This window comes from Strigops habroptila, chromosome Z (assembly GCF_004027225.2).
Source record: "Strigops habroptila isolate Jane chromosome Z, bStrHab1.2.pri, whole genome shotgun sequence".
NCBI classification, from domain to species: Eukaryota; Metazoa; Chordata; class Aves; order Psittaciformes; family Psittacidae; genus Strigops; species Strigops habroptila.
The window spans coordinates 2,681,684-2,706,713 of NC_044302.2; the positions used below are offsets into that span (position 1 = coordinate 2,681,684).

The 25,030-nt window shown below is 56.2% G+C and overlaps 4 protein-coding genes across 10 annotated transcripts in view; 3 read left to right on the forward strand and 1 right to left on the reverse strand.

Annotated features, from left to right (window-relative positions):
• Positions 1–11,932, forward strand: part of CBFA2T3 (CBFA2/RUNX1 partner transcriptional co-repressor 3) — a 30,057-nt gene extending 18,125 nt beyond the window's left edge. For 3 of the 7 annotated variants that reach the window (XM_030512027.1, XM_030512031.1, XM_030512032.1), the window contains exons 2-11: positions 687–833; positions 3,295–3,536; positions 3,879–3,968; positions 5,351–5,532; positions 5,625–5,881; positions 6,003–6,088; positions 6,341–6,536; positions 6,687–6,755; positions 6,976–7,166; positions 7,984–8,842. In XM_030512027.1, the coding sequence (XP_030367887.1) occupies positions 687–833; positions 3,295–3,536; positions 3,879–3,968; positions 5,351–5,532; positions 5,625–5,881; positions 6,003–6,088; positions 6,341–6,536; positions 6,687–6,755; positions 6,976–7,166; positions 7,984–8,283 (1,760 nt within the window). In that variant the 3' untranslated portion in view covers positions 8,284–8,842. Of the gene's footprint in view, positions 1–686; positions 834–2,262; positions 2,341–3,294; positions 3,537–3,878; positions 3,969–5,350; positions 5,533–5,624; positions 5,882–6,002; positions 6,089–6,340; positions 6,537–6,686; positions 6,756–6,975; positions 7,167–7,983 lie in introns of all 7 variants that reach the window. The other 4 variants (XM_030512029.2, XM_030512030.1, XM_030512026.2 and 1 more) reach the window with 3 other exon arrangements.
• On the forward strand, positions 9,368–16,099 carry PABPN1L (PABPN1 like, cytoplasmic). The gene is made up of 10 exons (XM_030512475.1): positions 9,368–9,751; positions 12,287–12,384; positions 12,434–12,466; positions 13,022–13,196; positions 13,701–13,809; positions 14,277–14,341; positions 14,810–14,916; positions 15,029–15,116; positions 15,217–15,353; positions 16,042–16,099. Exons 1-10 carry the CDS (start codon positions 9,368–9,370, stop codon positions 16,097–16,099), a joined length of 1,254 nt encoding a protein of 417 aa, XP_030368335.1.
• Positions 16,100–18,994: 2,895 nt separating this feature from the next.
• TRAPPC2L (trafficking protein particle complex 2 like) lies at positions 18,995–23,648 on the reverse strand. Its single transcript, XM_030512063.1, has 5 exons — positions 23,571–23,648; positions 22,148–22,320; positions 20,115–20,202; positions 19,918–19,997; positions 18,995–19,191 (listed from the first exon to the last, which is right to left on the reverse strand). The coding sequence occupies exons 1-5, from the start codon at positions 23,601–23,603 to the stop codon at positions 19,146–19,148; spliced, it is 420 nt and encodes a 139-aa protein (XP_030367923.1). The 5' UTR covers positions 23,604–23,648; the 3' UTR covers positions 18,995–19,145.
• A 47-nt stretch (positions 23,649–23,695) lies between these two features.
• Positions 23,696–25,030, forward strand: part of GALNS (galactosamine (N-acetyl)-6-sulfatase) — a 47,577-nt gene continuing 46,242 nt past the window's right edge. Inside the window, exon 1 of the mRNA XM_030512039.1 lies at positions 23,696–23,795. Within this exon, the coding sequence (XP_030367899.1) occupies positions 23,697–23,795 (99 nt within the window). The 5' untranslated portion in view covers position 23,696. The remainder of the gene's footprint in view (positions 23,796–25,030) is intronic.

Here is a 25,030-nt window from a genome sequence, read left to right on the forward strand (position 1 = left end):
CCTTCTTTGGCTGGGGCTGGTGGCAGCGGTGGCATGGGCTCAGGCACACTGGCAGATCACTGTGTCACAAGTGCTCACACTTGTGCATCACCATCACCCAGTGTGGCAGCCATGGGGCTGAGACCTTGCACCGGGTCTGCGTCGCCACCGGCCATCCGGAGGGGACGGTGCTGGCATATTCCCATAGGGAACCCATGATTTACTGCCTGTGCGTAATCCCTGCCTGGGATTACAGCAGCCCTGAGTGTAGCTGCCCGGGATGGCGAGGGATTAGTGGGGATTCCCCAGACGTGGGCAGGTAATCACCAGCAGGAGGGTGCCGGGATGTGACAGTGGTGGCTTTGCAGAGGCACACACGCTGCTTGTGTGCCCTGTATGCGGGGTAGAGCTGGTGCTGCAGGGATAGAGTCATGTCCTGCCCTGTCCCCTGCATCCGCAGTGGGCAGAGGCCACCATCCCCACTATAGTGTGGATGCACAGGATCCACATGCATCACCATCCCAACGTCCTGCAGGCGCACAGGACACCAGGCACCATCCCCACTGCCTGACCTATGCCAAGGGCAAGGATTGCTGCCATTCTGCACTGTTCAGCAGAGATCCCCAGGCCAGACCAAGGTCCCCGAGGGTCCACTTTGCCCCCAACCCAGTACAGCCTGCTCACCACGCTGTGCCCTCTCCCTGCAGATAACGCGGAGACGCGGGCCGCCACCATGCCCGACTCGCCGGCCGATGTGAAGACGCAATCCAGGTCCACGCCACCCAGCATGCCTCCGCCGCCGCCGGCCGTCACGCAGGGAGCTACACGTCACCCCTCCTTCACGCCAAGCACCAGTGAGTACCCGGCTGCTGGCAGGACGGGCATGGGGATGCGATGCCAGGCAGGGAGGCTGCCCGTCTCCCTTCGCCTCCAGGTCACAGGCTGCACGTGGGACCAGCAGCATCCTCAGACCCCTGCACGGTGCTGCAGGGTGGTGTTACCTGTCCTTGCACTGGAGAATGTCTTTGGGGTGCACACCCCTGCTCATGCATGTGCCTGTGGGGAGCACCATGACACTGCCCATCGCCAGCAGTAGCCTGCGAGGTGTTTGGGGATGGGGACATCCTGGTCTCCTGCCACATGGTCACAGAGCAGTGCATGGCCTCAGGTGTTCTGTCCTGCAGAGACATGGATGGAGGATGCTGTGGGCTGGGGAAGTCCCTGCGGGTCAGAGCTGGCCCCGTTGCAGGTCCTGTCCCCACGTGGCACCAGGCAATGGCAGGGCAGTGCCAGGGCCAGCCGCAGCGGCAGGAATGGCGTGGTGGCATCAGGGCCCTCAGTGGGGATTCAAAGTCTGAATCCTCGGTCTCTGCAGCATCACTGAACTGGGGGAGCCCCAACAGGCTGGCTGCACCAGTGGCACGTGGGCTCATGCCTGTAGGGCTTGCATCGGGCATTGTCCTGGTGCTGGTGTGGCTGTCCTAGCACATGGATGGACAAAGCACACACAGGGATCCGGGCAGGCAGGGGCCAAGGCTGGTCCGCTGGCAGGAATGGTGGTGGCCATCGCGAGCAGTTGCTCCTGCTCTGCTGAGACGTGTCCTGGGCATGCACAAGTGTTTTGCTCATAGAATCAGAACATGGTTTGGGTTGGAAAGGACTTTAAGATCATCTAGTTCAAACCCCTGCCACAGGCAGGGACACCTCACACTAGACCAGGTTGTAGCTGCTTCATGCTTAAAACCCCTGCAGGGAGAAAACCCCTCTAAAGCAACCCCCAGAGCTGCAGCACCCTGCCAGCCGCCGCACCCCAGTGCTGTACCCCAGTGCTCCCTGTTACAGCCCCACCGCCGTCCTGGCCTGATGCTCTCTAGTTAGAAATCAGCTTGTGCTCGGCTGTGCTCTGAGGGGTTTTGCTGTTTAATTCAAACCCAGTGGCCAATGTGGCTTCCCAGGTTCAGCTTGGCATAGGATGCAAGGCCAGGGATGCCAGTGGCCTCTCCGCTGATGCTCATCCCGCTGCTCAATGGTGTTTTCATTGTTGTTGGTCTCAGGGAAATGTTTCAAACCACCCCCTGTGCTGGGGCTGTGCAGGGCTGGCCCGAAAGTGCGGGGAATGTGTCAGGCTGCCGAGCATCCCTCTGGCTGCGGTGGGATGCAGGGACCCGGCTCCATCCCATGGCATGCATACACCCGCCGTCGAGGACTGTTCCCTGCGGGGACCCCTGTCCGAGAGCTGCCCCCTCTGCTCTCTCATCATAGCGTGTTTTATTTTGCTTGCAGATCGAGACGCTGGCCCTCCGACGTTTCTGCCTCGCGGCCGTTTTCATGGTTGCTTGAAATGGTCGATGGTCTGTCTTTGTAAGTAAAATGAAGCATCCGCTCTCATGAGAGACCCGAGCCGCAGCCGTAGCCCCCATGGGGAGGTGCAGGGGGGCTTGGGGCAGCGTGTGCTCCCCCCCGCCAGCCCCTGGCAGGGCACAGGGATGTGAACCCCGGACATGTGCAGGGTCTAACTTAGTAACACACCTGTCGTGGGAATAAAAGCAGTTGTGGCCGCGGGGTTATTTTCGGCACCTCTTTAGCGGGCGGCTGACACTGCCCAAGCCTTAGAGCGCGCGGGAGCCCGCCAGGGCAGGCAGGGCAGCGCGGGCACCACGGCACCGCAAGGTTAGTGCGATCCCAGGAGCCGCGGGGTGCATGCCCGGGTGCTGAGCGCGGTCGGGAGATGGGGCGATGCGTGCGAGCGCCTGTGATGGCTGTGGAAGGGTGTCTGCGCTCCTGTGGTCTGCATGGAGGGCTGGCACACAGCAAGGGGCCAGCCACACTGCCGCTGGGCACCCCCCGATGGCCCCACTGGGTGTCCTGGCATGGGGCAGCATGCCATGGAATGGGACGTCCCCTGGCATGGGATGGCAGCTCGCGTCCTCCCTGCCTGGGCAGTGGGGATGGAGGTGCCAGCGTGCTGCAAGCCAGGGTGGGCGCTGTGCGAAGCAGCTTGTGACTTCTTCCTGGCGGGGTGCTGAGCACCCTTTCTCTTGGCTGCCTTGAGCATTGAGGACCAGGATGAGTCCTGTGCCGTGCAAGGGCATGCACCGCCTCCCTATAGCTTATATCCCTTCCTATAGCTCCTCACAGCACCGGGGACCAGTCCAGGATGCAGCCCTAGGGATGCAGTAGCATCCTGAAGCCTCCAGGGGGGTGCCATCCCCATGGTACCCAGCAGGATGCTCCGGTCCCCCTATGCCAGCCTTATCCCCATGATGCCAAGGCACAGCCACCCATTCTGACCTCCCATCCCCTCTCTCCTCACAGTGATGAACGGGAGCAGCCACTCACCAACCGCCATGAACGGGGCCCCATCCACCCCCAACGGGTTCAGCAACGGGCCGGCCACCTCCTCCACCGCCTCCCTCTCCACGCACCAGCTCCCTCCGGCCTGTGGTGCCCGCCAGCTCTCCAAGCTCAAGCGCTTCCTCACCACGCTGCAGCAGTTTGGCAACGACATCTCCCCCGAGATCGGGGAGCGGGTGCGCACCCTCGTCCTGGGGCTCGTGGTACGTCCACTGCGCGCGGGGCCGGCCCTGGGGTGATGCCCCATGCAGGGATCCTGAACCTTCCTTTTGGGATGGAGATGCTGCTAAAAGGAAAACAGTGTCCTAGATTGACCGAAATCATGGAAAAATGGGGTTTGTCTTTGCGGCATCTCCTGGGATCTGCACAGCGCAGTGCAGGGGGCAGGATTGGGTCCCTACTGCTGGCATTGAAAACCATGAGAATGGTTTTCCTTCGAGGATGGTTTTCCCTTGGGCATGGCAGAGGAGCTGAAATAGGGGAGAAATAGCAAAGCATCCCCCTGGGAGCTTCAGAGGGGTGCTGAGCTTAAGCTGTCCCTGCAGAATTCCACGCTCACCATCGAGGAGTTTCATGCCAAGCTCCAGGAGGCCACCAACTTCCCACTCAGACCCTTCGTCATCCCCTTCCTCAAGGTGGGTGACTAAGCCCGGGCGCTGCGGGAATGCGGGGTTAGCATCACCAGCAAAGGGGATTCGGGGGGTGGCTTCGAGGTCATGGCTGGCCCTGTGGGGCTGCCCATGTCCTCTTGGGCACACGTGTGCGTCCCCCGTACACCCGGCTCTTTGCACGTGCGGAGTCACACGAGGCCGGGGCTGTTTGCAATAAAGCGAGGGGTTCAGTCCAGCTGGTAACCATTTGCAATTCATTAAAAATCCCCCTTTTTTGTATTTACCTTTTAATTCCGCACTGACTCTGCACTGTCACCTTGCTCCTGCTGCCTGGCAGCACCGGCGCTGCCGGTAGATGTTCAACCCTGTCCCTCATTATAATGAAAAAGTGCAAACAAAAGCCCCTTTTCCACCTCTGCATCCCCGGCCGCCTGCAGCAGAGGTCTGTGCTCACCACAGGAATCTGCCTGCAGTGCTGCTGGAGCCGCTTGCTCCTGGCAGGGCAAAGCAGAGCCAAAACGTGGCTGTGGGGACAGCAGAGCCCCCCTTGTCCTCCTGCCCGGGAGCAGGGGGTCTGTGGGATCAGTGGGCGGTGCATCCCTGGCTCACAGGGTCCCTGTGGGTGCTGGTGGCCCCATAGCTCGGGGCAGACTGGGATCCATCCCTGCTGTCCAGCTGCCAAGTGCGCGGCGGCCGCCCTGGCACCCTGCTCCCAGCTGTTCCCACCACAGGCTCCAGATGTTTCCCATTATCCTAACTGCAACCAGCCGGGCTCGGCATGCTTCCCAGACTGGGGCTGGCTTGGTTCTGTGTGGGGCTGTTCCTCCCCGGCCAGGGAAGGGGGGGGTCTTGCCGCAGCGCACAATCTCCGGCTCAGGCGCTAACGTGTCCCACAGATGGGGTTTGGCTCTGGCTCAGCTGCCTAAAGAGAAACCCAGAGCTGGCAGACAGAGCGCCCAGGCAGAAAGGATCTGTGCTGCTGGATTCCTGCTGCTCTGTGTGCTCCTACGGGCTGCAGTTCTTTGGGGGGGGGACATGGTGGATGGGGAGTTCATAGCTGGTCCTATGTCCCATGGGTACCACATGGGTTGGGTGATCCCCAGCCTGGATGCTCAGTTCCCCAGAGTGAGAGCTGTGGAGATAGGGGTAGGGGATGATGCTCTTTAGCCCTGCCAGGATGCAGGAGGGTTCTGTTGGAGCTGTGCCCATGGATCATGCAGCCAAACCCTGTGGGGTTTGTGCCACATATGTCCCCCCCAGCAGCCCAGGCACACTGCAGTGAGTGGGATCCCAACTGGGCATGGTGAGCGGGACCCCACTTGCTGCAGTGTGGGGTTCTGAGCAGTGGGGTGCAGGGCTGGGGAGGGTCTACGGGACCATGGACCAGACTCTCCATCCCCTCACAGGCCAACCTGCCGCTGCTGCAGCGGGAGCTGCTGCACTGCGCCCGCATGGCCAAGCAGACCCCGGCCCAGTACCTGGCACAGCACGAGCAGCTGCTGCTGGACGCCAATGCCTCCTCTCCCATCGACTCCTCCGAGCTGCTGCTGGAGGTGGGCGAGAGCGGCAAGAGGAGGACGCCAGACAGGTACAAGCCAGGGGGACGCGTGGGGTGTTTTTCCATAGACGCATCCCTGCCACCAGTACCCAGCAGGGACCAACCTCCTCCTTTCCACCCAGGACCAAAGAGAACGGTTTGGACCGAGACCCTCTGCACCCCGAGCACCTCAGCAAGCGGCCGTGCACCATGAGCCCAGCGCAGCGCTACAGCCCCAGCAACGGGCTGAGCCACCCTCCCAACGGGCTGGGGCACCCTCCGGCCGCTCCCCCCTTGCCCCAGCACTACCGTCTGGAGGACATGGCCATGGCGCATCACTACCGTGATGTCTACCGGCACCCCGACCCACGGGAGCTCCGCGAGCGCCAGCGGCCCACCGGTGAGTGCTGGCATCCCCCAGGGCTTGGGGGGGCAAGCAAGGGGCTGGGGACCTCCCCCTGGTCCCCAGGGACAGAGGGGTGCTGCGGGGGGCTGACCCCTGCTTTGTGGTTGCCTTGCAGCGGTGCATGGGACGCGGCAGGAGGAGGTGATTGACCACCGGCTAACCGACCGGGAATGGGCAGAGGAGTGGAAACACCTCAACAATGTATGTAGTGTCCCCCCCAGCCTCCTGCAGGGCTGATGTGTGTGCTTTGCCTCCCCTCCTTTTGCCTTCTATCCCCACTGCGTTCCCCCCAGGGCTTTACTCCTGAGCATCCTCTGCTTCCCACAGCCAGAGTGGTACCCAGTGTTGGCACAGCCTGGCATAGCCTGAATCCCCTCCTCCAGCGCTGCTCACCGCAGCCCCCCAACTGCTTGCAGCAGGACCCCCCCACCTTGACGTTTCCCTCCCCTGCAGCTGCTGAACTGCATCATGGACATGGTGGAGAAGACGCGCCGGTCGCTGACGGTGCTGCGGCGGTGCCAGGAGGCCGACCGCGAGGAGCTCAACCACTGGATCCGGCGCTACAGCGATGCCGAGGACATGAAGAAGGGCAGCCCCCCCTCTGCCCGGCCCCACAACAGCTCCTCCGCCTCCGAGGCACCCCAGTTAGGTATTGACCCCTGGGGCAGTGGGGTGCGTTCAGGGGGGCTGCGCCCCTCTCCGGGGTGCCTGTACAGTTCCTATGGCGGTCTGGCACTGCTGGAGGGTGGGTTTGAGGAGGACAGCATCTCCTCATGACACTGCCCCTTCTCCTTCGCAGATGCTCACCGGGAGTTCACACCTCGGCCCCTCTCCGGGTACATGCCGGAGGAGATCTGGAGGAAGGCTGGTGAGTGCAGGGCAGGCAGCAGCATTCATCGGTGTGCCAAGCTGGTGGGGTCTCTGCCCCATACGCTCCCTGTGCTGCACTGGGGTGCCTGTGGTGCTGGAGGGGCTTGGGGTGGGTTCGTGGTGGGAGGTGGATGCTTGCAGCCCCCCATGGCGCTGCTGCAGAGCCGGGGCTGGGGTACCGGCACACCCCGTGCCATGCTCGGCTGCCTTCCTTCCAGAAGAAGCCGTGAACGAGGTGAAGCGTCAGGCCATGTCGGAGCTGCAGAAGGCCGTGTCGGATGCCGAGCGGAAAGCCCACGAACTGATCACGACGGAGCGAGCCAAGATGGAGCGAGCCCTGGCCGAGGCCAAGCGCCAGGCTTCCGAGGATGCCCTCACCGTCATCAATCAGCAGGAGGACTCCAGCGAGGTGGGGGCTGGCAGGGGCGAGCTGGGGGGGGACAGGGTTGGTGGCAGCATGGGGGACCTGCTCCTTCTGCAGCCAAGTTTTGCAGCATCTCTGCATGCAAGGGAGGGCTGCGGCAACACCATGGGGTGGGATGCATTGTCCAGGATGGGGACGCAGGTACCAGGATGAGGATGCGTGGTCCAGGATGATGTGCATGGTCTGGGATGCAGATATATTGTCCAGGATGGTGTATACGGTCCAGGATGGGGATGTGTGGTCCAAGATGATGTGCATGGTCTGGGGTGGGAGTGTGTGGTCCAGGATGGGGATGCATGGTCTGGCATATGGGTACATGGTCCATAATGGAATGCATGGTCCAGGATGGGGATGCACAGGCCAGGATGATATGTATGGTCTGGGATGCAAATGCATGGTCCAGGATGATGTATATGGTCCAGGATGGGGATGCATGGTTCAGGATGCAGATGCCTGGTCCATGATGGATGGGGTTCAGGGTCCAGGGTGGGGATGCATGGTCCAGGATGGGGATGCATGGTCCATGATGGATGGGGTTCAGGGTCCAGGATGGGGATGCATGGTCCAGGATGGGGATACATGGTCCATGATGGATGGGGTTCAGGGTCCAGGATGGGGATGCATGGTCCAGGATGGGGATGCATGGTCCATGATGGTTGGGGTTCAGGGTCCAGGATGGGGATGCGCAGGCCGGCATGATGTGCATGGTCCAGGATGCAGATACATGGTCCAGGCTGGAGGTGCATGGACTGGGATGTGGGTGCACAATCCAGGTCTGAGGTTTAACTTTGCATCCCTGCAGAGCTGCTGGAACTGCGGGCGCAAAGCGAGCGAGACCTGCAGCGGCTGCAACACCGCTCGCTACTGCGGCTCCTTCTGCCAGCACAAGGATTGGGAGAAGCACCACCATGTCTGCGGGCAGACTCTGCAAGGGCTGCCGGCCCCTGCTGCCCCCACTGCTGGTGTGGGGCTGCCACCAGGTCCAGGGCAGCCCGATGGGGTGGCCACCATCACCAGCAGCCCCAGCGAGATGGGCTCGGTGGCTGCTTCCTGTGCCAGCACACCAGCCACCCTGGCTCTGCTGGAGAGCGCATCCCACTGAGCCACTCTCGGACTGCCGCTGCTACCACCACTCTCCAAAAGACACAGACTGCACGCGATGCAATTTCTTCAGCTACCTGACTTGTGTGACCTCCAAAATGACCTCTCTAGCTCTTCACAAATAATCCTCACGGATCCTCAAACTGGGCTTTAAGCGGAGTTAAGGCAAATGCTGGGCTTCTCTGTTCTCTCTTCAGTCTTTGTTTTGGCTTTTTTTGGTTGGTTTTCTATCAGTTGGGGGATTGTGGTTTGGGTATTTTTGTTGGTTTGGGGGGGTTTTGTCCTATTTTTTCTTTCTGGATGAGGGATGTGGCTGCAGCCTTGCCATGCAGTGACATGGGGAGAGGCCAGCTTGGTTCTGGCCCATACTGGCACTGCCAAGGGGCTCGCTTGCAGAAGAAAAGAAACTTCTTTTCTTCATCTCTCTCTCACTTTTTTTTTTAACCCCTTTTTCGGTTTTTTTCTTTTGTTTTTTTTTTTTTTTTTGGTAAAAAAAAATAAAGAAATAAAAAAGAAAACGTCGGACTCTTTGGCTTTAAGTAAGAAATTGTAAAAAAGGATAAAAAAAAAAAGAAAAATCCAAAAACCAGATGACGCCAAGTCAAGCCGCGCGACGGACGCTCACCTGTAACTACCTTGCTAGCTAGCCAAGAACAGACCAGACTCACCTCTGCTCCAAAGGAAATCCAAAACCAAGGAAGATCCAAACGTCTCTCCACTGCCAAAGTTCGTTTCGTTCTGTCGTCGCTCCCTTCCCCTCCCTGCAAGGCTGGATGGACGCGCCCCTGGGGCTTTACAGAGTTTCCATTCAAATAAAGCAAAAAAAAAAGGGTGTTTTTAAAGCAAACCAAGTCCCCGAGCTGCGGGAGAGGGAGACGATGGCTGAGAACCGCAGCCAGAGCAGGCACATCTCTACCTCTGCCCGCCGCCGCCATGGAAAAAAGAGTTAAAAACAGAGGTTAAATGACAGATTTTGGTTTTCTCCCTTCACGAAGCCGTTGGGGGTCACCTGCAGCCGGACCACCCCCCACCCCCTGCCCTGTTCTGACAGGCTGCTCCCACACCCCGCATTGGATTTATTTCACATGGATTTGGAAGAGGAAGAAGGAAAGGAAAGGAAAGCGAGCACCACCTCCTTCCCGGCCGAGGAGGCAGCCAAGGACGATGCCGGTTATTGTGTGTTTCTTGCACCATTGTACAAAGCGCAGAGGACGGGAGTGCAATACGGAAAGTCGCCCGGCTCCGAGAGGAGGGAAGCCCCGCGCGGGGCAGGAGTGCTGTACGCTAATGTGAATGTAAATAGTGTTTTGCAGAGGTCCAAAAAGATGATGATGATGATGATAATAATAATAATGACGATAGTGATAATAATAAGAGACATTTGCCAAATAAAGGATGATGAGAACGCGCTGGAGGCTGTGGCGTGGGGGAGCGAGGCTGGCCGGAGGCGAGCAGCAGTCGTGTGCTCCGTAGGAGATGTAGTTTTTCCGCATTTGCAAAAACCATCCTGTGTGTTTTCTGTAGGGGAGGAAGAGGAGGGAAGGGCTTGGGGCCGGGTTGGTTGTGTTGCCAGTCACACAGGGGCCAGTGACATGCCATGCCACTGCAGCAGAGCTTGGCGCATGGGGCACCACCAAGGTGATGTTACCGGACCTGTGCAACCAGCACCGAGCCCTGCTGTAGGTTTCTGTGCGCCCCAAGGTTTCAGTGCACCTCGAGGTCTTGATTCATGAAGGGTTCCGTGCACCCCAAAGTCTCAGTGCATTCGCTAGGGTGGTTTCTGTGCACCCTGAGACCTTGGTGCATCCCCGCAAGGGGGTTCTGTGCACCTCAAGGTCTCAGTGCATCCCTGCAGTGGTTTCTGTGCACCCCAAGGTCTCAGTGCATCCCTGCAGTGGTTTCTGTGCACTCCAAGGTCTCGGTGCATCCCCCCGGGGTGGTTTCTGTGCACCCCAAGGCTGGGAGCTTTCCCGGGTTGCCCCTCGAGTGACTGTTCACTTTATTTATGGTGTGACATATGTAATATTGTCTATTTTTCTTACGTTTCCTGAGAAGAGGTAATATATAAGAGTATTGCAGATGCGCCTGCTGCGGGGCCGCCTGCTCTCCCGGGTGTCCATCCCATCACTGCCCTTTCCACCATGCGTGTCCCCATGTGCCCCCAGTCCCGCTCCGTGCCGGGGCTCTGCCTCTCTACCTCCGCCTCGCCGGGAAACTGTGGACAAGAGCATTTCCATAGGGAATTTCCATTGGGAATGCTCTCGTTTCCACCCCCTTCTGGTTTGCTTTCTTTTCTTTAATTATAATTTCTTTTTTGTTGTTGTTGTTTTTTAGTAGTAAAAATACCCAACAGAACCTTGCATTGAAACCAAAAGCCGAGGGAGGGATGGGATGGGCAGTGACGGGCGGCACTAGCAGATGTCCAAACCAGAACAACAGCTTTAAAGTGTAATATTTCCCAAAAACATTAGTTTTTAGCCACATCCCTCGCAGTGATGTGGCTGCGGCGCTGGGGAGATGCTGGCCGGAGCTTCTGTGGGGTTTTGCTCCAAAATGGTGTTGGGGCATGTGGGGGGCCAGGGGATCTGTGCCCTGTGCCATGCCCAAGCCATGTTCTTTGGTGATTCTATGGGATGTGGGAGGTGGTAGAGGGATGAGCATAGCTGGGAATAGGGACACCCCGGTGGCTGTAGGGTAGTTTGGGGACATGGGGGTTGGGGTGGCCGGGCATAGTCGTCTGCTGGATCACGTCCCTGTGGCCACCCATAGATCCGCTTCTTAGTTTCCTCCCCGCCATCGCGGCTTGGGGACAGTGTTGGTGGTGTGGGGATAGAGGTCTTGGTCCTCATGGGGAGGCAGACCCCAGGATGCTGGGTGCGGCACCGTGCTGGAGGAGGTGGCAGGAGTGATGTGGCTCCAGCAGGCGAGGGTCTCTCCAGCTTCTTCCTCGCGTTCCCAACCTGAAATCATGGTGAAACCAAAGTGCCGCTTCCCAGCAAGGCTGGGCACCCTAGAGCAGGGTCCCACACCTGCCTGGGCTCTGCTCCATCACTGCCAGAGCCCCCTATAACTCCCTGCAGCTTCTCCATGCCCTCCTCCTCTAGGGCCCGATGGGGTCCTCTCTTCTCTTTGGGGCACTACTCTGGCTCCTGGTGGGTTTGAGGTTGGGAACAAGATGCCACGTTGTTATTAGGTCCCAGGCACTGTGGACCAGGTCCCAGGACCTGGGTGCCTTGGTGGCACTCCCAGGGGATCCTCTGATGCCACTGAATGCCATAGCCCCAGGAGGGAGGTGTTGTGCTGCCGTCCCCCCTTACTCATGGCTTTCCTGCTCCCATGCCCTGCCTGTGTGACCCTGCCAGCCCTGGGGATGGGGATACCGGGGCAGGGGGGGTGCCAGGGGGCTGGAAACCAGCCCCGACGCGTGGGTTTTGGGGGGTTTTGGGGGGTTTTGGGGTCCAGCCCAGAGAGATGATGTGGTAGGACTTTCCTTCGGCATGCTGTCCCTCCCCCTCTCCCCCCGCCCCTTGCTGTTTCCCGCTTTCTCTAAGTGTACTGTATGTTTGACCTGTGAAAGATGTAAACTTTATGATTCAGGTTATGTCTGTTCTTAACTCTGTATCTGTGTAATAAAGACAATTTAATATCAATCAAAGCCTTGACTTGTGCTGGGTGCCCTCACAGTGGCAGCGCCCTCTGCCCCTAACCCTGGGGGAGGGGTTCATTGTAGCTATGGGATCGGTCACTGCCCAGTGTCCAGTCTTGAGGAGGGGTGTCCATGGCGGGGGGCATTCAGGGTTGTCCCCAGGGAACCCAAAGGGATGTTCCCTTCCTGCAGTAGATGCTGTACCCTTTTGGGGTGCCCTACTGCTCGCACTGTGCTGGAGAGCTGGCTGCGGTCCCCAGCACCACCAGCGGGGTGGGTGAACAAGGAGGATCGGGGGGAGCCCCAAGACCGGAGGGTATGCATTTCCCTACTCGCGCGTGCCTGCTGCCGTCCCCAGGGCTCGAACCCGCGGACCCAGGATCACGACTGGGCAGAGCCGCCTCTCCCGCCCAGCCGGCAAGGGGCGGGGCCTGGCGACGTGCCCTGCCCTGATTGGTAGTTGATGTGAGAAAGAAGTGCTGCGCGGGAGATCCGCATGTGGTAGCGGGAGATCCTCACGTGACGGCGCGCCGCGGAGGTAGCGCGGGATGCTCGGGGTCCCGGGGGGGCTGGGGGGAGGTCGAGGAGGCCGGGATGGGGCCCAGATCTGTGGCAGGCGCTGAGGCTCTGGGGGCTGGAGCATGGGTCAGCTTCCTGCTCGCAGGTGGGAGAGGTTAACCCACTGCGAGCTCAAACCGGGAGCACAGGGCTGGAAGGGCACGGGTTTGCCTTTGAGTGAGGCGCGGCTCCCTCCCGTGCTGGGAGCTCTGTGCTGGTGCAGGTCCTGCCTCCTCTTCCCCTTTCCTGCTGGCCTGTGCCTGCTTATCTGTTTTCATTCAGGGAGAGGTGCTTCCTGTTCCCCTCTGCAGCTTTCCTGAGTTGGGAAGTGGCTCAGTACGAACTGGATACCTTCCAGTAGCCCTCACTCCTGTAGTGCTGGGGTCTTGCTGCAAGCCTGCCTGCAGCACTGAAAGCAAACTGCTTTGGTGGCACCTCTTCATCGTTTGGCTGGAAGCACCCATAAAGCCCTTGCACAGCTGGTGTTCTGCTTTAGTTCTACATTAAATGGCTTTTTGCCTCTCTTCCTGCCCAGTCCTCTCTTCCTGGACACTTCAGGGATCTGGTGGCAGGACCCACTGTTCCTGGCAGCAATGGAGGCATCCTTGGATGTGGCAGAGATGGCAGCTCTGCAGAAGGCTGCAAATGACAGCTCAGACTCAAGCCACCTGGAGGGGGACAGCACAAAGGAGGTGGCTGTGCAGAACCCAGTGAGTACCTGACTGAGCGTGGAGTCAGTTTTACCAGTTTCTCTAAGGAAATGGGAAGCTTTCCACACCTCTGTTCTATCACTTCCAAAAATTTAGAGTCTTGGGCCCCTGATGTTAAAATCCCTGAGCTGAGAAGCTGGAGATTGAATTGTCATTCTCCTGCTGTTTAGCTTTCACTGCTGAGATGTCTTCCTGGGGGAGCAAGAGTAAATGGCTCCTGTTCTTCACTTGCTTAAATCTCCGCTCCCTCTGGCACCTCTGCTGCAGCACATGCTGCTTTGCAAGCATGGGAAAGGAAATACTTCTCCGTGTTTTTAGTCCCTAGTGGAGCTGGGAGATGAACTCCCCTTTTGTGGGACAGGCTGTGGTACCCAGCCCACCCTTGTCCCCAGCCTGTGAGGGCACTGCGGGTGGAGGTGCATGTTGTACAGCACAGAGTGAAGAGCAGGGTCAGAGTGTCCCTTCCCCATGCCCTGCTCATCCAAGTCTTGGTTGGGGTTTCAGGAGCTGGAGGCCATCAAAGCCAGAGTGCGGGAGATGGAGAAAGAGGCTAAGTGGATGAGGGAGCTGCAGATGGAAGCTGAGAGCGGCTTTGCTGGGAACTTGGAGGCAGGTACGAGCTGTCCCTGGGTGCTGCTGTCCTCCCAGGGACAATGCTGGGGCACAGGGTGGCGGCTGAAGCCAGAGCATGTGGCTCTGCCTCTCTGGGCAGCCTGGGGCTGGACATATAAGGTAGATGAGGGATGGGGTTCCAGGTATGGCGCTAATGCAGGTTACATCCACTCTTACCTCCTACCTGTGCGGGCCAAGGTGCAGTAAATTAATTACATTTAATTCAGTTAATTAATTGGCTTTAGCACCAACAGCCTCAATAGAGCAGTTACCCTGTGGTGTGGGTTGTTTTCTGAAGAGAAAGGAGGCAAGGGGATGGAGGAGGAGGAGGCAGAGGCAGCAGTGTGGGGATTTGATATGCCTGGATGTGACTGGGCACCTGAGGAGCTTTGCAGTGTGACAGCCCCGTGATGGCTGTGCTGGTAGCAGACCTCCTCCAGCAGGACAAAGCAACCCCTGTCTCTGCAGGTCTCTTCTCAAGGAAAATCAATGACAAGACAGAGGCTGACCAACGATCCATCTATGTAGGCAACGTAAGTGGGAGACCCTGGAGCAGAACCCATCTTCCCTGCTCCTGGTGCAGTTGGACGTATGTCCGAGATCCCTCACACAGGGGCCCATCCAGCCCACACTGAAGGCTGGCTGGTCCCATCCCAAATGCTTCTCCTCTGCCCAGCCCATACTGGGAATGTGGCTCAGCATCTGCTTGTGATTTTTCAACCACTTGCAGATTATCTGTTGTGAGTGTCAGCTCCCCAGAATATCCTGCTGGAAGCTGCTGGGTTTGTGATGTTGCTTGTGCCCTCAAAGCCAGGGGGGCTCTCTCTTGGGTTTGGGTTTCCAGGCTGGAGCATTCACCTGGAAGGGGCTTTTTGAACCTCAGGAGATGGTGCGAGAGGGGTCAGCTGGGTCCTTAGTCTCAGTGATGGTGTGTGAATGCAGACCCACGGGCTATGGGGAGCTGGCTGGTGGCACCGGAGGGGTTGAGACTGACCTTGCAGGTGGATTATGAGGCCACGGCAGAAGAGCTGGAGGTTTACTTCAGCAGCTGCGGGGAGATCAACAGAGTCACCATCCTCTGCGACAAGTTCTCGGGGCATCCCAAAGGGTCAGTGCTGTGCGCTGCTGGGGTCGAGGTCTCCAGGGTGCTGCCCTGTGCTCCCCATCTTTTGGGAGCAGCAGGGTATCCCTGGGGCTCTGCTCACCCCATCCCCTTGCAGGTATGCCTACATTGAGTTTGAAGAGAAGAGCTCTATGAAGGCTGCAATGGAGCTGGACGAGAGCTTGTTCAAAGGCCGTGTCATTAAGGTAAGCAGCACCCTTGGGTGCTGCATGCATCTCTCCCAGCTCCATGTGCATGGGGCTGTGCTGAACATTGGCACTGACTGAGCCACCCTTTGCCTTCCAGGTGCTGCCCAAGAGGACCAACACGTCAGGCAACAGCATCACCGGCCGTGGGGGATACCAGGGCCCCTTCCAAGCCTGGGGAGGGCTGGCCCAGTGGGAAGGCTACTATGGAGGGCAGTACTCGAGGGTGCAAGGGAGGTGAGTGGGGGGTGTCTTTGGGTTAAGACCTGTGTGTCTCCAGGGTGGAGGTAGCTGCCCCTTGCTCTGGTCATGCTCAGCTTCTTGGGTCTGCAGCTGGAATGGGTGGGAGGAAGGAGAAGGGCTCCAGCAGGAAACCTGTGCTAGAAACATCTCCCGCCCATCATGTGCTGTTTGCATCACCCCAGTGCCTGTGGGCATGGCAGGAGCCTGGCAGGGACCTCTGGGCAGCTGGGAGGGGGAAGGACCGAAGTGAGCCCGCAGTGATGGCACGGCAGACCCATCCACGCTGCTGTCCCGGCATCCCCTGCATCCCCAGTGCAGGCCTGGAGCTATTCTCTGGCACACCTCCTGCTGCTCACACATCTGTGAGCTCACTGCGGATTAGCTTCACTGATGCCCCAGCACCTCTCGCACTGTGGGAGGAAGCAGATAAGAACTTTGGGGGTGAAAGAAGCACCTGGAAATCTGCTGCTGTCCCCCTGTCCCTGCAGGGATTTGAGTGGTCATCGCACTCCCAGCCTGACCAGTGTGAGCTGTGCCTGGCTTTGGGGTTCAGCCTAGGTTAGCTGGGGCAGAAGGGTGAATCCAGCTCCTGGAGAGGTGAAGGAGCTGGTTTTGGCACAGTTGACAGCTCAGCTGATCAATGCCCCTGTGCTTCAAGGATGCTGTTTTTGTTGTTGTTTAGGGATCACGCAGAGCTGCTGCCTTGGTACGTACTAGAAAGGATCGGGCTGCCCTGGTGATGCCGACGGGGCAGAAATGAAGAGATGGGATTGGAGAGATTTAAAAACATGCCTAGCCAAAAAAGATGAATTTGAACAATGCCATCTGCCTGGCTGTGAGGATTACTGGTGAGGCAGCCATGTGCCGGGCTGCAGGAGGGAAGACTGGATCTGCTCATCCACGTGTCCTGACAGCATCCCAAAGGGACTCACCTTAGCTTTGCTTAGGGGATTTTGTTTTCATCAAGTACAGTCTTATTCCAGAGAATACTCTGTCCTCAGGAGGGAAGAGCTCTCCCAAACCATCAAGGCTCATTCTCATCCCATAGAAAAGAAGGGCTGCGCTAGAAGGTTTGGTTTAGCTTCTAGCTGTCCAAATATCCTCCAACCCACCATGAGGACGTTCAACCCGTGAAGCTCCTTCAGCTTTGCCAGCATTTTCCACAGGAGCTGGATGCTGCTTTCTCTTGCTCGTAAGAAGATCCCTAAGACCTTTCCAAAGACCCTCCTCCATAGCAGTGGAGAAAGCCCAGGGTTGCAGCTCTAGATCTGACTGCTGGGGAGCTTTGAGCTTTGCCTTCATCAGCTTTGTGGATTTCTGACCATCCTCTTGGGAAGAGGATGGAGCCAATTATGTGGTTTGGGTCTGTTTTTTAGCTCGCTGCTGTTGTACATCTAATAACTAGGGAGGGGGGGAAAACATCCCTTGCTGTTTCTATGGAAGCCTCTGTACCTCTCTGGAGTTAAACAAAACCTGGGTGTCGCAAAACCCTTCCCCCTTTTTATTTCAGAAGTCAACAACCCCTTTGTCCCTGCTCCTGCTTGTATTCCAAAGCTACAGGGATCAATGGGTGCTGCCAACTCATCATTCTACTTTATTTCTAGCAGTAGCAGCATCACAAAATCATCTCCACTCTTGCAGATTTGGTCTGATCTTCCTCTTTGCTCCCATCGCCATTCCTGCTCAGGATTCCCTGGGTGGGAATGGTGTGAGCCCAGCTGAGTGAAGTTCTGCATCGAAATCGGTTTTATTATGTAATTCTCACACTAATCTTTGGTTAGGATTCCTCCAACCCCGATGTGACTGATTCCTAAAGCAGCTTTTCACAGCTTGGGGGCATTGCCAGGGTAAAAATCCCACTGATTTCCACCCCCCCCCTTTAAATCTAAAAGGCTTTTGTTTACTTGTTTGTTTGAAAGCTTGGGGCTTTGACTCTTGATGTGATGTTGATTTTGTACTTTTGCCTACACTGGCCTTGATCTGAGCTACAGCTTAAGTTTAGACTTAAAAAAGTAATTTTATTTTTTTTTTCCCTAGGCTTTAAACTTTAAGTTTAGTGGTGTTGTAAATTCTTAATTTTAATTTTTTTTTAACAAAAATTACTTTTGGATGTCTGGATTCTCTTGTGTTAGAGGAAATGCTGAACTCCCACTCTGATATGAAAAGAGTGAAGGTTTACAGGAAGATGTTTTGGAATAGCAGTGCACAGCTGTGCCTTGTTTAGATGGTGGGAGAGGCTTCAACACTTTCTGATGATCTGACAGGTTGTTGATTTAAATGTATGGAAGTTCTGTTTGAGAAGGTATTGTAAATGTCACTTTATTTTAAAATAAATTACCTTGCTGTTTGAACCTCATCTGCAGTGAGACTGGAGCTGACTCGGTGCTGACCTGGCTTTCTCCAGGCTTCTTGTATCCTTTGGAGCTGTGCAGCTATTTAATTATCTTATGTATTACGTATTTTTTAACTCATTAGATGCTTGAGCACAGACTGCTGCATGTGGGGCAGGAAGTACTTGGAGTAGAGGTGTGCAAAAAGCACAGAGTAGCTGCTCAGTGCCTATGCCTGCCTGCGTTACCTCTGCTGAACATGCTGTAGCTGCACAGCTTTGTGTAGGGTAAGTGCATTGCACAAGCAATTAAGAAGCTTTTCTAGCCTAGTTTGTGAGGTTTTTCCTAGATAAATACCTGGTATTGATTTGGCAGTCTTTAATTAGAACAGCAGGGAGCTGCAAGGGTAGGAGATGCTAATAGAGATTAGTTTGGGATGAGCCAGGCAGCTGTGCAATCGTGTCTTAATCTCTTTGTGTGGATTTATCCCAGCTGTGCTACCTGTGCTCCCTGACCTGGGCTAGAAATAGCTGTTAAGTGTGCTTGGCCTGGCTGAATGAGGTGTGAAGTGATATCAGGAGGTGCTGTCAAATGCGAGTCACCCAAAGACCTTCCCCAGGAAGGCAAGATCAGTGCAGGGTTTGATTGGGTTCAAGGTGGTGCTTTGAGGCCAGCTGTTTGCTATCTGCAGAGCTCTCTCAAGTATGTAAACAGTGGCCTGGGGTTGTAGAGAAACCTGAAGCCTTCAGCTGGCTTGCGGAGTTTTCTCTTTCCAAGAACTAATGGAGTAAGTACACCCAGGTCTGAGTGCTCCTAGCAGGACAAACTGGACAAAGTCCCAAGCATGTTTGAACTGAGCATTGCTTGTGATGTTCCTGTCAGAATGAACAGTCCTGAGTGGCAGCAAAGGTGGGGTGGAAAAGAGCAAAAGGACTTCTGTGGCTGATGTGCTCCTCCTGCTTCAGAGGAACTGCTCTGAAGCACCAGTACTTCTGAGGAACAGTGTCACTCTTTGCGTCTCAGCTGACTGAAATCTAGGTTGACCTAATAATCATCACTTAGCTGCCTCTTGTGCAGCTGTTCTTGCTCTAATCACTAGCACAGCAGGAACTGCTGTTTTTACACAAAGCCCAATTTCTACAGAGACATCTGAGTTGCACAGAGGCACAGCTGCATGCATTTCTGTAGGGAACAAACCTATCTGACACAAGCTGACCTTCCTGAAGGAAGAGCTGGCTCTTTTCTGTTGCCTGAAGGCATAAAGCTGAACAGTGATGTCTGTGCTATACTCAGGTTTGCTGGAGCTGAAATGCATGCAGACCTTGCAGGTGTCCAGTTTATTTACATAGAATAAATTTAAAATATTGCACAGAACGAAGACAATATATACATCACTTCATGCACACTCCTGTACACGGGGGATGTCCTCAACATGTGGATAAGAAGAGGCAGAGCTTCAGCACACCTGCATCATCATGGAGTTCACCATATTATCGAAAGCCCTAGAGAAGGGAATGAACACAGAATATTAGAGGAAGCAGCTACTTCTGCACAGCATGTCTATTGTAACAAAGGCAATGGCTAACAATGCCTCTTGCTGGTTAACAAGCTGTTTTTCCCTAAGCTGAATGCATTGTTTTATGCTTTAACTGTGCTTTGTTGGGTAAGTAATGACTTTTAATCAAGCTAAAGTAAGGACAGGTTTTACCCTGGCTGCAGATCTGCCTCAGCAAAGTGTAAAAAGTTGTTCTTGCCCAGGCAACAGAAACTCCAAACGGTATTAAAATCCCCTGATTACAGAGAATACACATAAGAAATGGGGGGCACTGGCCCTCCCATGTGAGGAATTACACGTGCTGAATGCCTGTCTGTCCTTACTCAAGGATAAGCCCTGAACAAGTGCAGTTGTTCACTCTTTAACCTGCTCTACTTACCTCTGTTTATTTATGCCACCTATGAAACAGGTGATTTTTTTCTCTCCAAGAAATAAATTTTCTTGCATCAGTGTTCCTAACACCAATTCTGAGGTGGAAGTGGGATAGTCATGAGACTATCAGTTTTCTGTTCCAAAGTAATGGCCCAAAGGCATCACAGTTCTTCTCCATTTAGGCAGTCAGAGCATGCACATCTGAACTGGTCAACCACAGGGGTTAGGCTCTTAGTGCTATTACATCATGGGTACACTACAAGTTCCAGAAAGATGACAAAAATCAGTATGGTCAACTCACCTGGAATGGATACGGTCCCCAGGGTTATAAAAGGGGTTACACATTATGTCTGTATAGGAATTGTGCAGCTTTCGGAACATCTGAAAAGGGATTGTAGTTTAATTAATACTTCTTTTTTGCTTCTCAGCACTTTATGAATAAATAGAAGTAGCAAAAACACTGATGTGGCAAGTCATGCTCTCATGTCCTGCACTTACACTGCGGATCTCATTGTCTCGAAGCGCTGTGTTTGAAGAATCCACCACCATAACAAACTTCACCCTGGAATTCGTCACGTAGCCGTATCTGTGCAGCTGTTAAGGCAAGTGCTTCTGACACAGCAGAGCATGGTAAAGCAACTAAGGCAAGGCCGAAATACACTCAAAGAAACAAGCTGGGAGGAAACATGACATTCTTGCTGTGTCCAGCACGTAGCTAGGACTAGATGAGGTAAGCAAGATGCTGTTTTGCAGGAACTGAATCCCTTTTCTACCTGACTGCTTCCATCTTTGATAACTCCAGGGCAAGCTTGCTCCTACACTGGCCAGTAAAGCATGCCTTGGAATTTCAGAAGCAGCCTCCCACTAGCTACTTTGGGGGAACCATTTTAATGACACAGCCACCTTATTTATTCTTGTTTGGGAGACTTGGAGATGTTCTAATGTCAGCCCAGTGTGACTGATCTGAAACTTCAAAAATTAACAAGCAGCTTATAAAAACCCTGAATCGGGTCTGCAGCTAACTTCCATATGTGGGATTCAGAGGAAAAGATGAAGAAACTTCAAAAGATCATAGAATCATAGAATCATAGAATCGTAAGGGTTGGAAAGGACCTTAAGATCATCTAGTTCCAACCCCCCTGCCATGGGCAGGGACACCTTGCCCTAAACCATGTGGCTCAAGGCTCTGTCCAACCTGGCCTTGAACACCGCCAGGGATGGAGCATCCACAACCTCCCTGGGCAACCCATTCCAGTGCTTCTCCACCCTCACTGTAAAGAACTTCTTCCTTATATCTAATCTAAACTTCCTCTGTTTAAGTTTGAACCCATTACCCCTTGTCCTACCACTACAGTCCCTAAGGAAGAGTCCCTCCCCAGCATCCTTGTAGACCCCCTTCAGATACTGGAAGGCTGCTATGAGGTCACCACGCAGCCTTCTCTTCTCCAGGCTGAACAGCCCCAACTTTCTCAGCCTGTCTTCATATGGGAGGTGCTCCAGCCCTCTTATCATCCTCGTGGCCCTCCTCTGGACTCGCTCCAACAGCTCCATGTCCTTTTTATGTTGAGGACACCAGAACTGTACGCAGTACTCCAAGTGGGGTCTCACAAGAGCAGAGTAGAGGGGCAGGATCACCTCCTTCGACCTGCTGGCCACGCTTCTTTTGATGCAGCCCAGGATACGGTTGGCTTTCTGGGCTGCAAGCGCACACTGCCGGCTCATGTTAAGCTTCTCGTCAACCAACACCCCCAAGTCCTTTTCTGCAGGGCTGCTCTGAATCTCTTCTCTGCCCAGCCTGTAGCAGTGCCTGGGGTTGCCCCGACCCAGATGTAGGACCTTGCACTTGCCTTGGTTAAACTTCATAAGGTTGGCATCGGCCCACCTCACAAGCGTGTCAAGGTCCCTCTGGATGGCATCCCTTCCCTCCAGCGTATCAACCGAACCACACAGCTTGGTGTCGTCGGCAAACTTGCTGAGGGCGCACTCAATCCCACTGTCCATGACTTATAAACATGACAATGGAGTATAGATATAAAGAAATCGGACCACACATCTGGGATTTAGGTACTTGACCAGAGGCCTTCATCCGCCTGCTACTTTCATTGGTGTTATTAAAGAGTCTTAGCTTCATTCTAGTCAGTCAAGTGTTTTAGCTAAGCAGGGAATAAAGCACCCAGTTAGTGAAACGTGCAGTCAAGCTGGACCACACATTCCTCACACGCTGCACTCCCTCATGTAGGCTAAAAGTACATTTCCCACTGCCTGCTGGGCAGTGAAGCAGCTTCTGAACTGACCAAGGCACCAAACCTGAACCTCTATGTTACAAAGTGGTCAGTGAACAAGGCCATGTATTTTCTGCCGATGTCTTTAATACGGCATCAAGTAGGGAGAGAGGCTTCCTGTGCAGAGCCCCTTCCAAGAAAGAAGGGCTTTCCTCTATAAATACATAAATAAATGCAAATAATACATATAACATATATACATATAAATACATAAATAAACACAAAATGGCAAAGGCATTAGAAAGATACACCTTGTAGTCTTCAGTGGGGTAGAGGAGCCCCAGGTACAGTTCCCTCTGATCTACGAGAGCCTTGCCCATCGCAGAGATCTTTTCATCCACCACATCGAGAGACGTGTGCACGGTGTAGTGGAACTTCAGCTCGTTCTCGGTTGGAACGCTCCGGATGTACAGGGGATAGTTCTGAGGAGGAGAACAAATTACACCAACTAGGACTGGCCGCTCTGCTGTGTAAGTGATGGCTGATGCTGCAACAGTGCTTTCACCCAAAGAACTGCTGCTGCCAGAAGTAAGCTATTGTAAGCATTTCACATCCATCCCCTTTACACCTTTTAGCGCTTGTGCAGATTTATCTCCACGCACCAGTGACAGGAGGATCATCTGCACAAGGCTCGGGTCTCTCCACTGCTTGACCTGCCCCCTTGCCTCTGCAGAGCCTGTCTCCAGCTTTAAGGAACACCGCTCTCCTCTCCTGGCAGCAGGAGCGGACCCTCACCCTGCCCCTGCACTCACTGCCCCAGTCCCAGCCTGCTCCTGCCCAGCTCACTTTGAGCTCCAGCGCCTGCCCTGCTCCCCCCCATACCCGCCAAGGCTCTGCCCCACTGCCTTCACCCCTACTTATGCCCCACAACCTGAGACCCTGCCCTTTCCCATCACCCCTACCCCACAAACAGCCCCATGGCCCCGGTCCTGCTCCCTTCCTCACTCCTGCTCAGGCCCCACAACCAGAGACCCAGTCCCTCTCCCCTCACCCCTCCTTAGGCCCCACAGCTCCCCCTGACTCCCTGCCACCCTCCGGCCTCACAACCTGACATCCCCCCTAAGCCGTCCTATTGCCCCACAGCTCCCCCGACCCCCCACCACCCTCAGGCCCCACAACCAGAGACCCAGCCCCCCTCCTCTCACCCCTTCTCATGCCCCACAGCTCCCCCTGATCTCCCACCACCCTCCAGCCCCACAACCTGACATCTTCTCTCATCCCTCCTCATGCCCCACAGCTCCACACCACTCCCCACTACCCTCAGGCCCCACAACCAGAGACTCAGCCCCACAGCTCCCCCTGACCCCCCACCACCCTCATGCCCCACAACCTGACATCTCCCCTAAGCCCTCCTCACGCCCCACAGCTCCCCCTGACCCCCCGCCACCCTCAGGCCCGACAACCAGAGACCCAGCCCCACTCCTCTCACCCCTTCTCATGGCCCACAGCTCCCCCTGACCCCCCGCCACCCTCAGGCCCCACAACCTGACATCTCCCCTAACCCCTCCTCACGCCCCACAGCTCCACCCCACTCCCCGCCACCCCTCACGCCCCACAGCTCCACCCCACTCCCCGCCACCCTCGGGCCCCACAACCAGCCAGCTAGCCCCACTCCTCACGCCCCACAGCTCCCCCCGCTCCACCGGCCCCACACGCCCAGGCCCGTCCCCACCTCCTTGGCGATCACCGCGATGCACACCGCCATCTTGCCCCCTCCCTCCCCACCTCCTCCTCCGCGCGCGCGCGCCACGTGACGGGGGCGGCGCGTCACGTGAGGCGCGTCCGCTGCGTGGTTGCCATGGCGAAGGCGGTGCTGGTGCCCCTGTGGCTGTGCTGGGCCCTGGGCCCCGCCGCGGCCGCCGCGGCCCCCAACGTCCTGCTGCTGCTCATGGACGATGTGAGCGGGGCCGGGGGGGGGGCCGTGGGGAGGCCCGTGGGGAGAGGGACGGGGGTTCGTGTCGCTGCGAGGAAGTCGCCTTGTTGGGGGGGAGGGTAACGCTGAAGGGGGGGGGCTTGGGTCCCGGGGGGGGGTCGGTAAAGCGGGGCCTCGGCTCCATAGGGTGCTTGTTATGGGGGGGGGGGCTGTGGGGAGTTGGGGAATGGGGTGAGAGCAGGGCCCTTGTGGGGAGGGGGGGTGCCAGGGCTGCTGGGGGGGCGGCTGTGGTGGCACGTCTGTGTCCCGCGCTGGTTCTGGGGGTGTCTGTGGGGGGCATGGTGTGAGCACCAGCGCCTTGCAGGCATGGCTGCTGCCAAAAGTGTTGTGTTGGTGTGTGGGGAGCGTGTTGGGGGTGTGTGCACGGCGTGTCAGCGGTGCTGCGGTGGTCCCCGAGCTCTAGGGAGTGTTGTGGTGGGTCTAAAGTTGCACTGGTGCTGAGGCGGAGGCACCGAGGTGGAGGTTTCATCAGGTTGGGTGCCCATGAGCCTTACCCTGCAAATTGCTCTGGTTTTGGATGTCCTAAGGGTGCATCAAGGGTTGTTTTTGGGCCTGGCAAGACTTGTGTTTGGAGAGTGTGTCTTGAGTATTTATTTGCTGCTTTGTGCTCCTTAAAGCTCCGTCTTGCTGACTGGGTCGCGGCAATCCCAGGCACAGCTACAGGTTGGGCAGAGAAGTGATTCAGAGCAGCCAGAGGAGAAGGAGTTGGGGGTGTGGGTTGATGAGAAACTGAACATGAACCGGCTTCAGTGTGTGCCTGAGCCCAGAAACCAGCCGTGTGCTGGGCTGCATCAAAAGCAGCGTGAGCAGCAGGTCGAAGGAGGTGATCCTGCCCCTCTGCTCTGCCCTCCTGAGACCCCACTTGCAGCACTTTGTGCAGTGCTGGTGTTCTCAGCATAAGAAGGACGTGGAGCTGTTGGAGCAAGTCCAGAGGAGGCCACGAGGATGCTCAGGGGCTGGAGCACCTCCCGTATGGAGACAGGCTGAGAACATTGGGGCTGTTCAGCCTGGAGCAGAGAAGCTGCGTGGAGACCTCAGAGCAGCTTCCAGTGTCTGAAGGGGGCTACAAGGATGCTGGAGAGGGACTCTTCATCAGGGACTGTAGGGACAGGACAAGGGGTGATGGGTTCAAACTGAAACAGGGGAAGTTCAGGTTGGATATAAGGAAGAAGCTCCTCCCTGTGAGGGTGCTGAGGCGC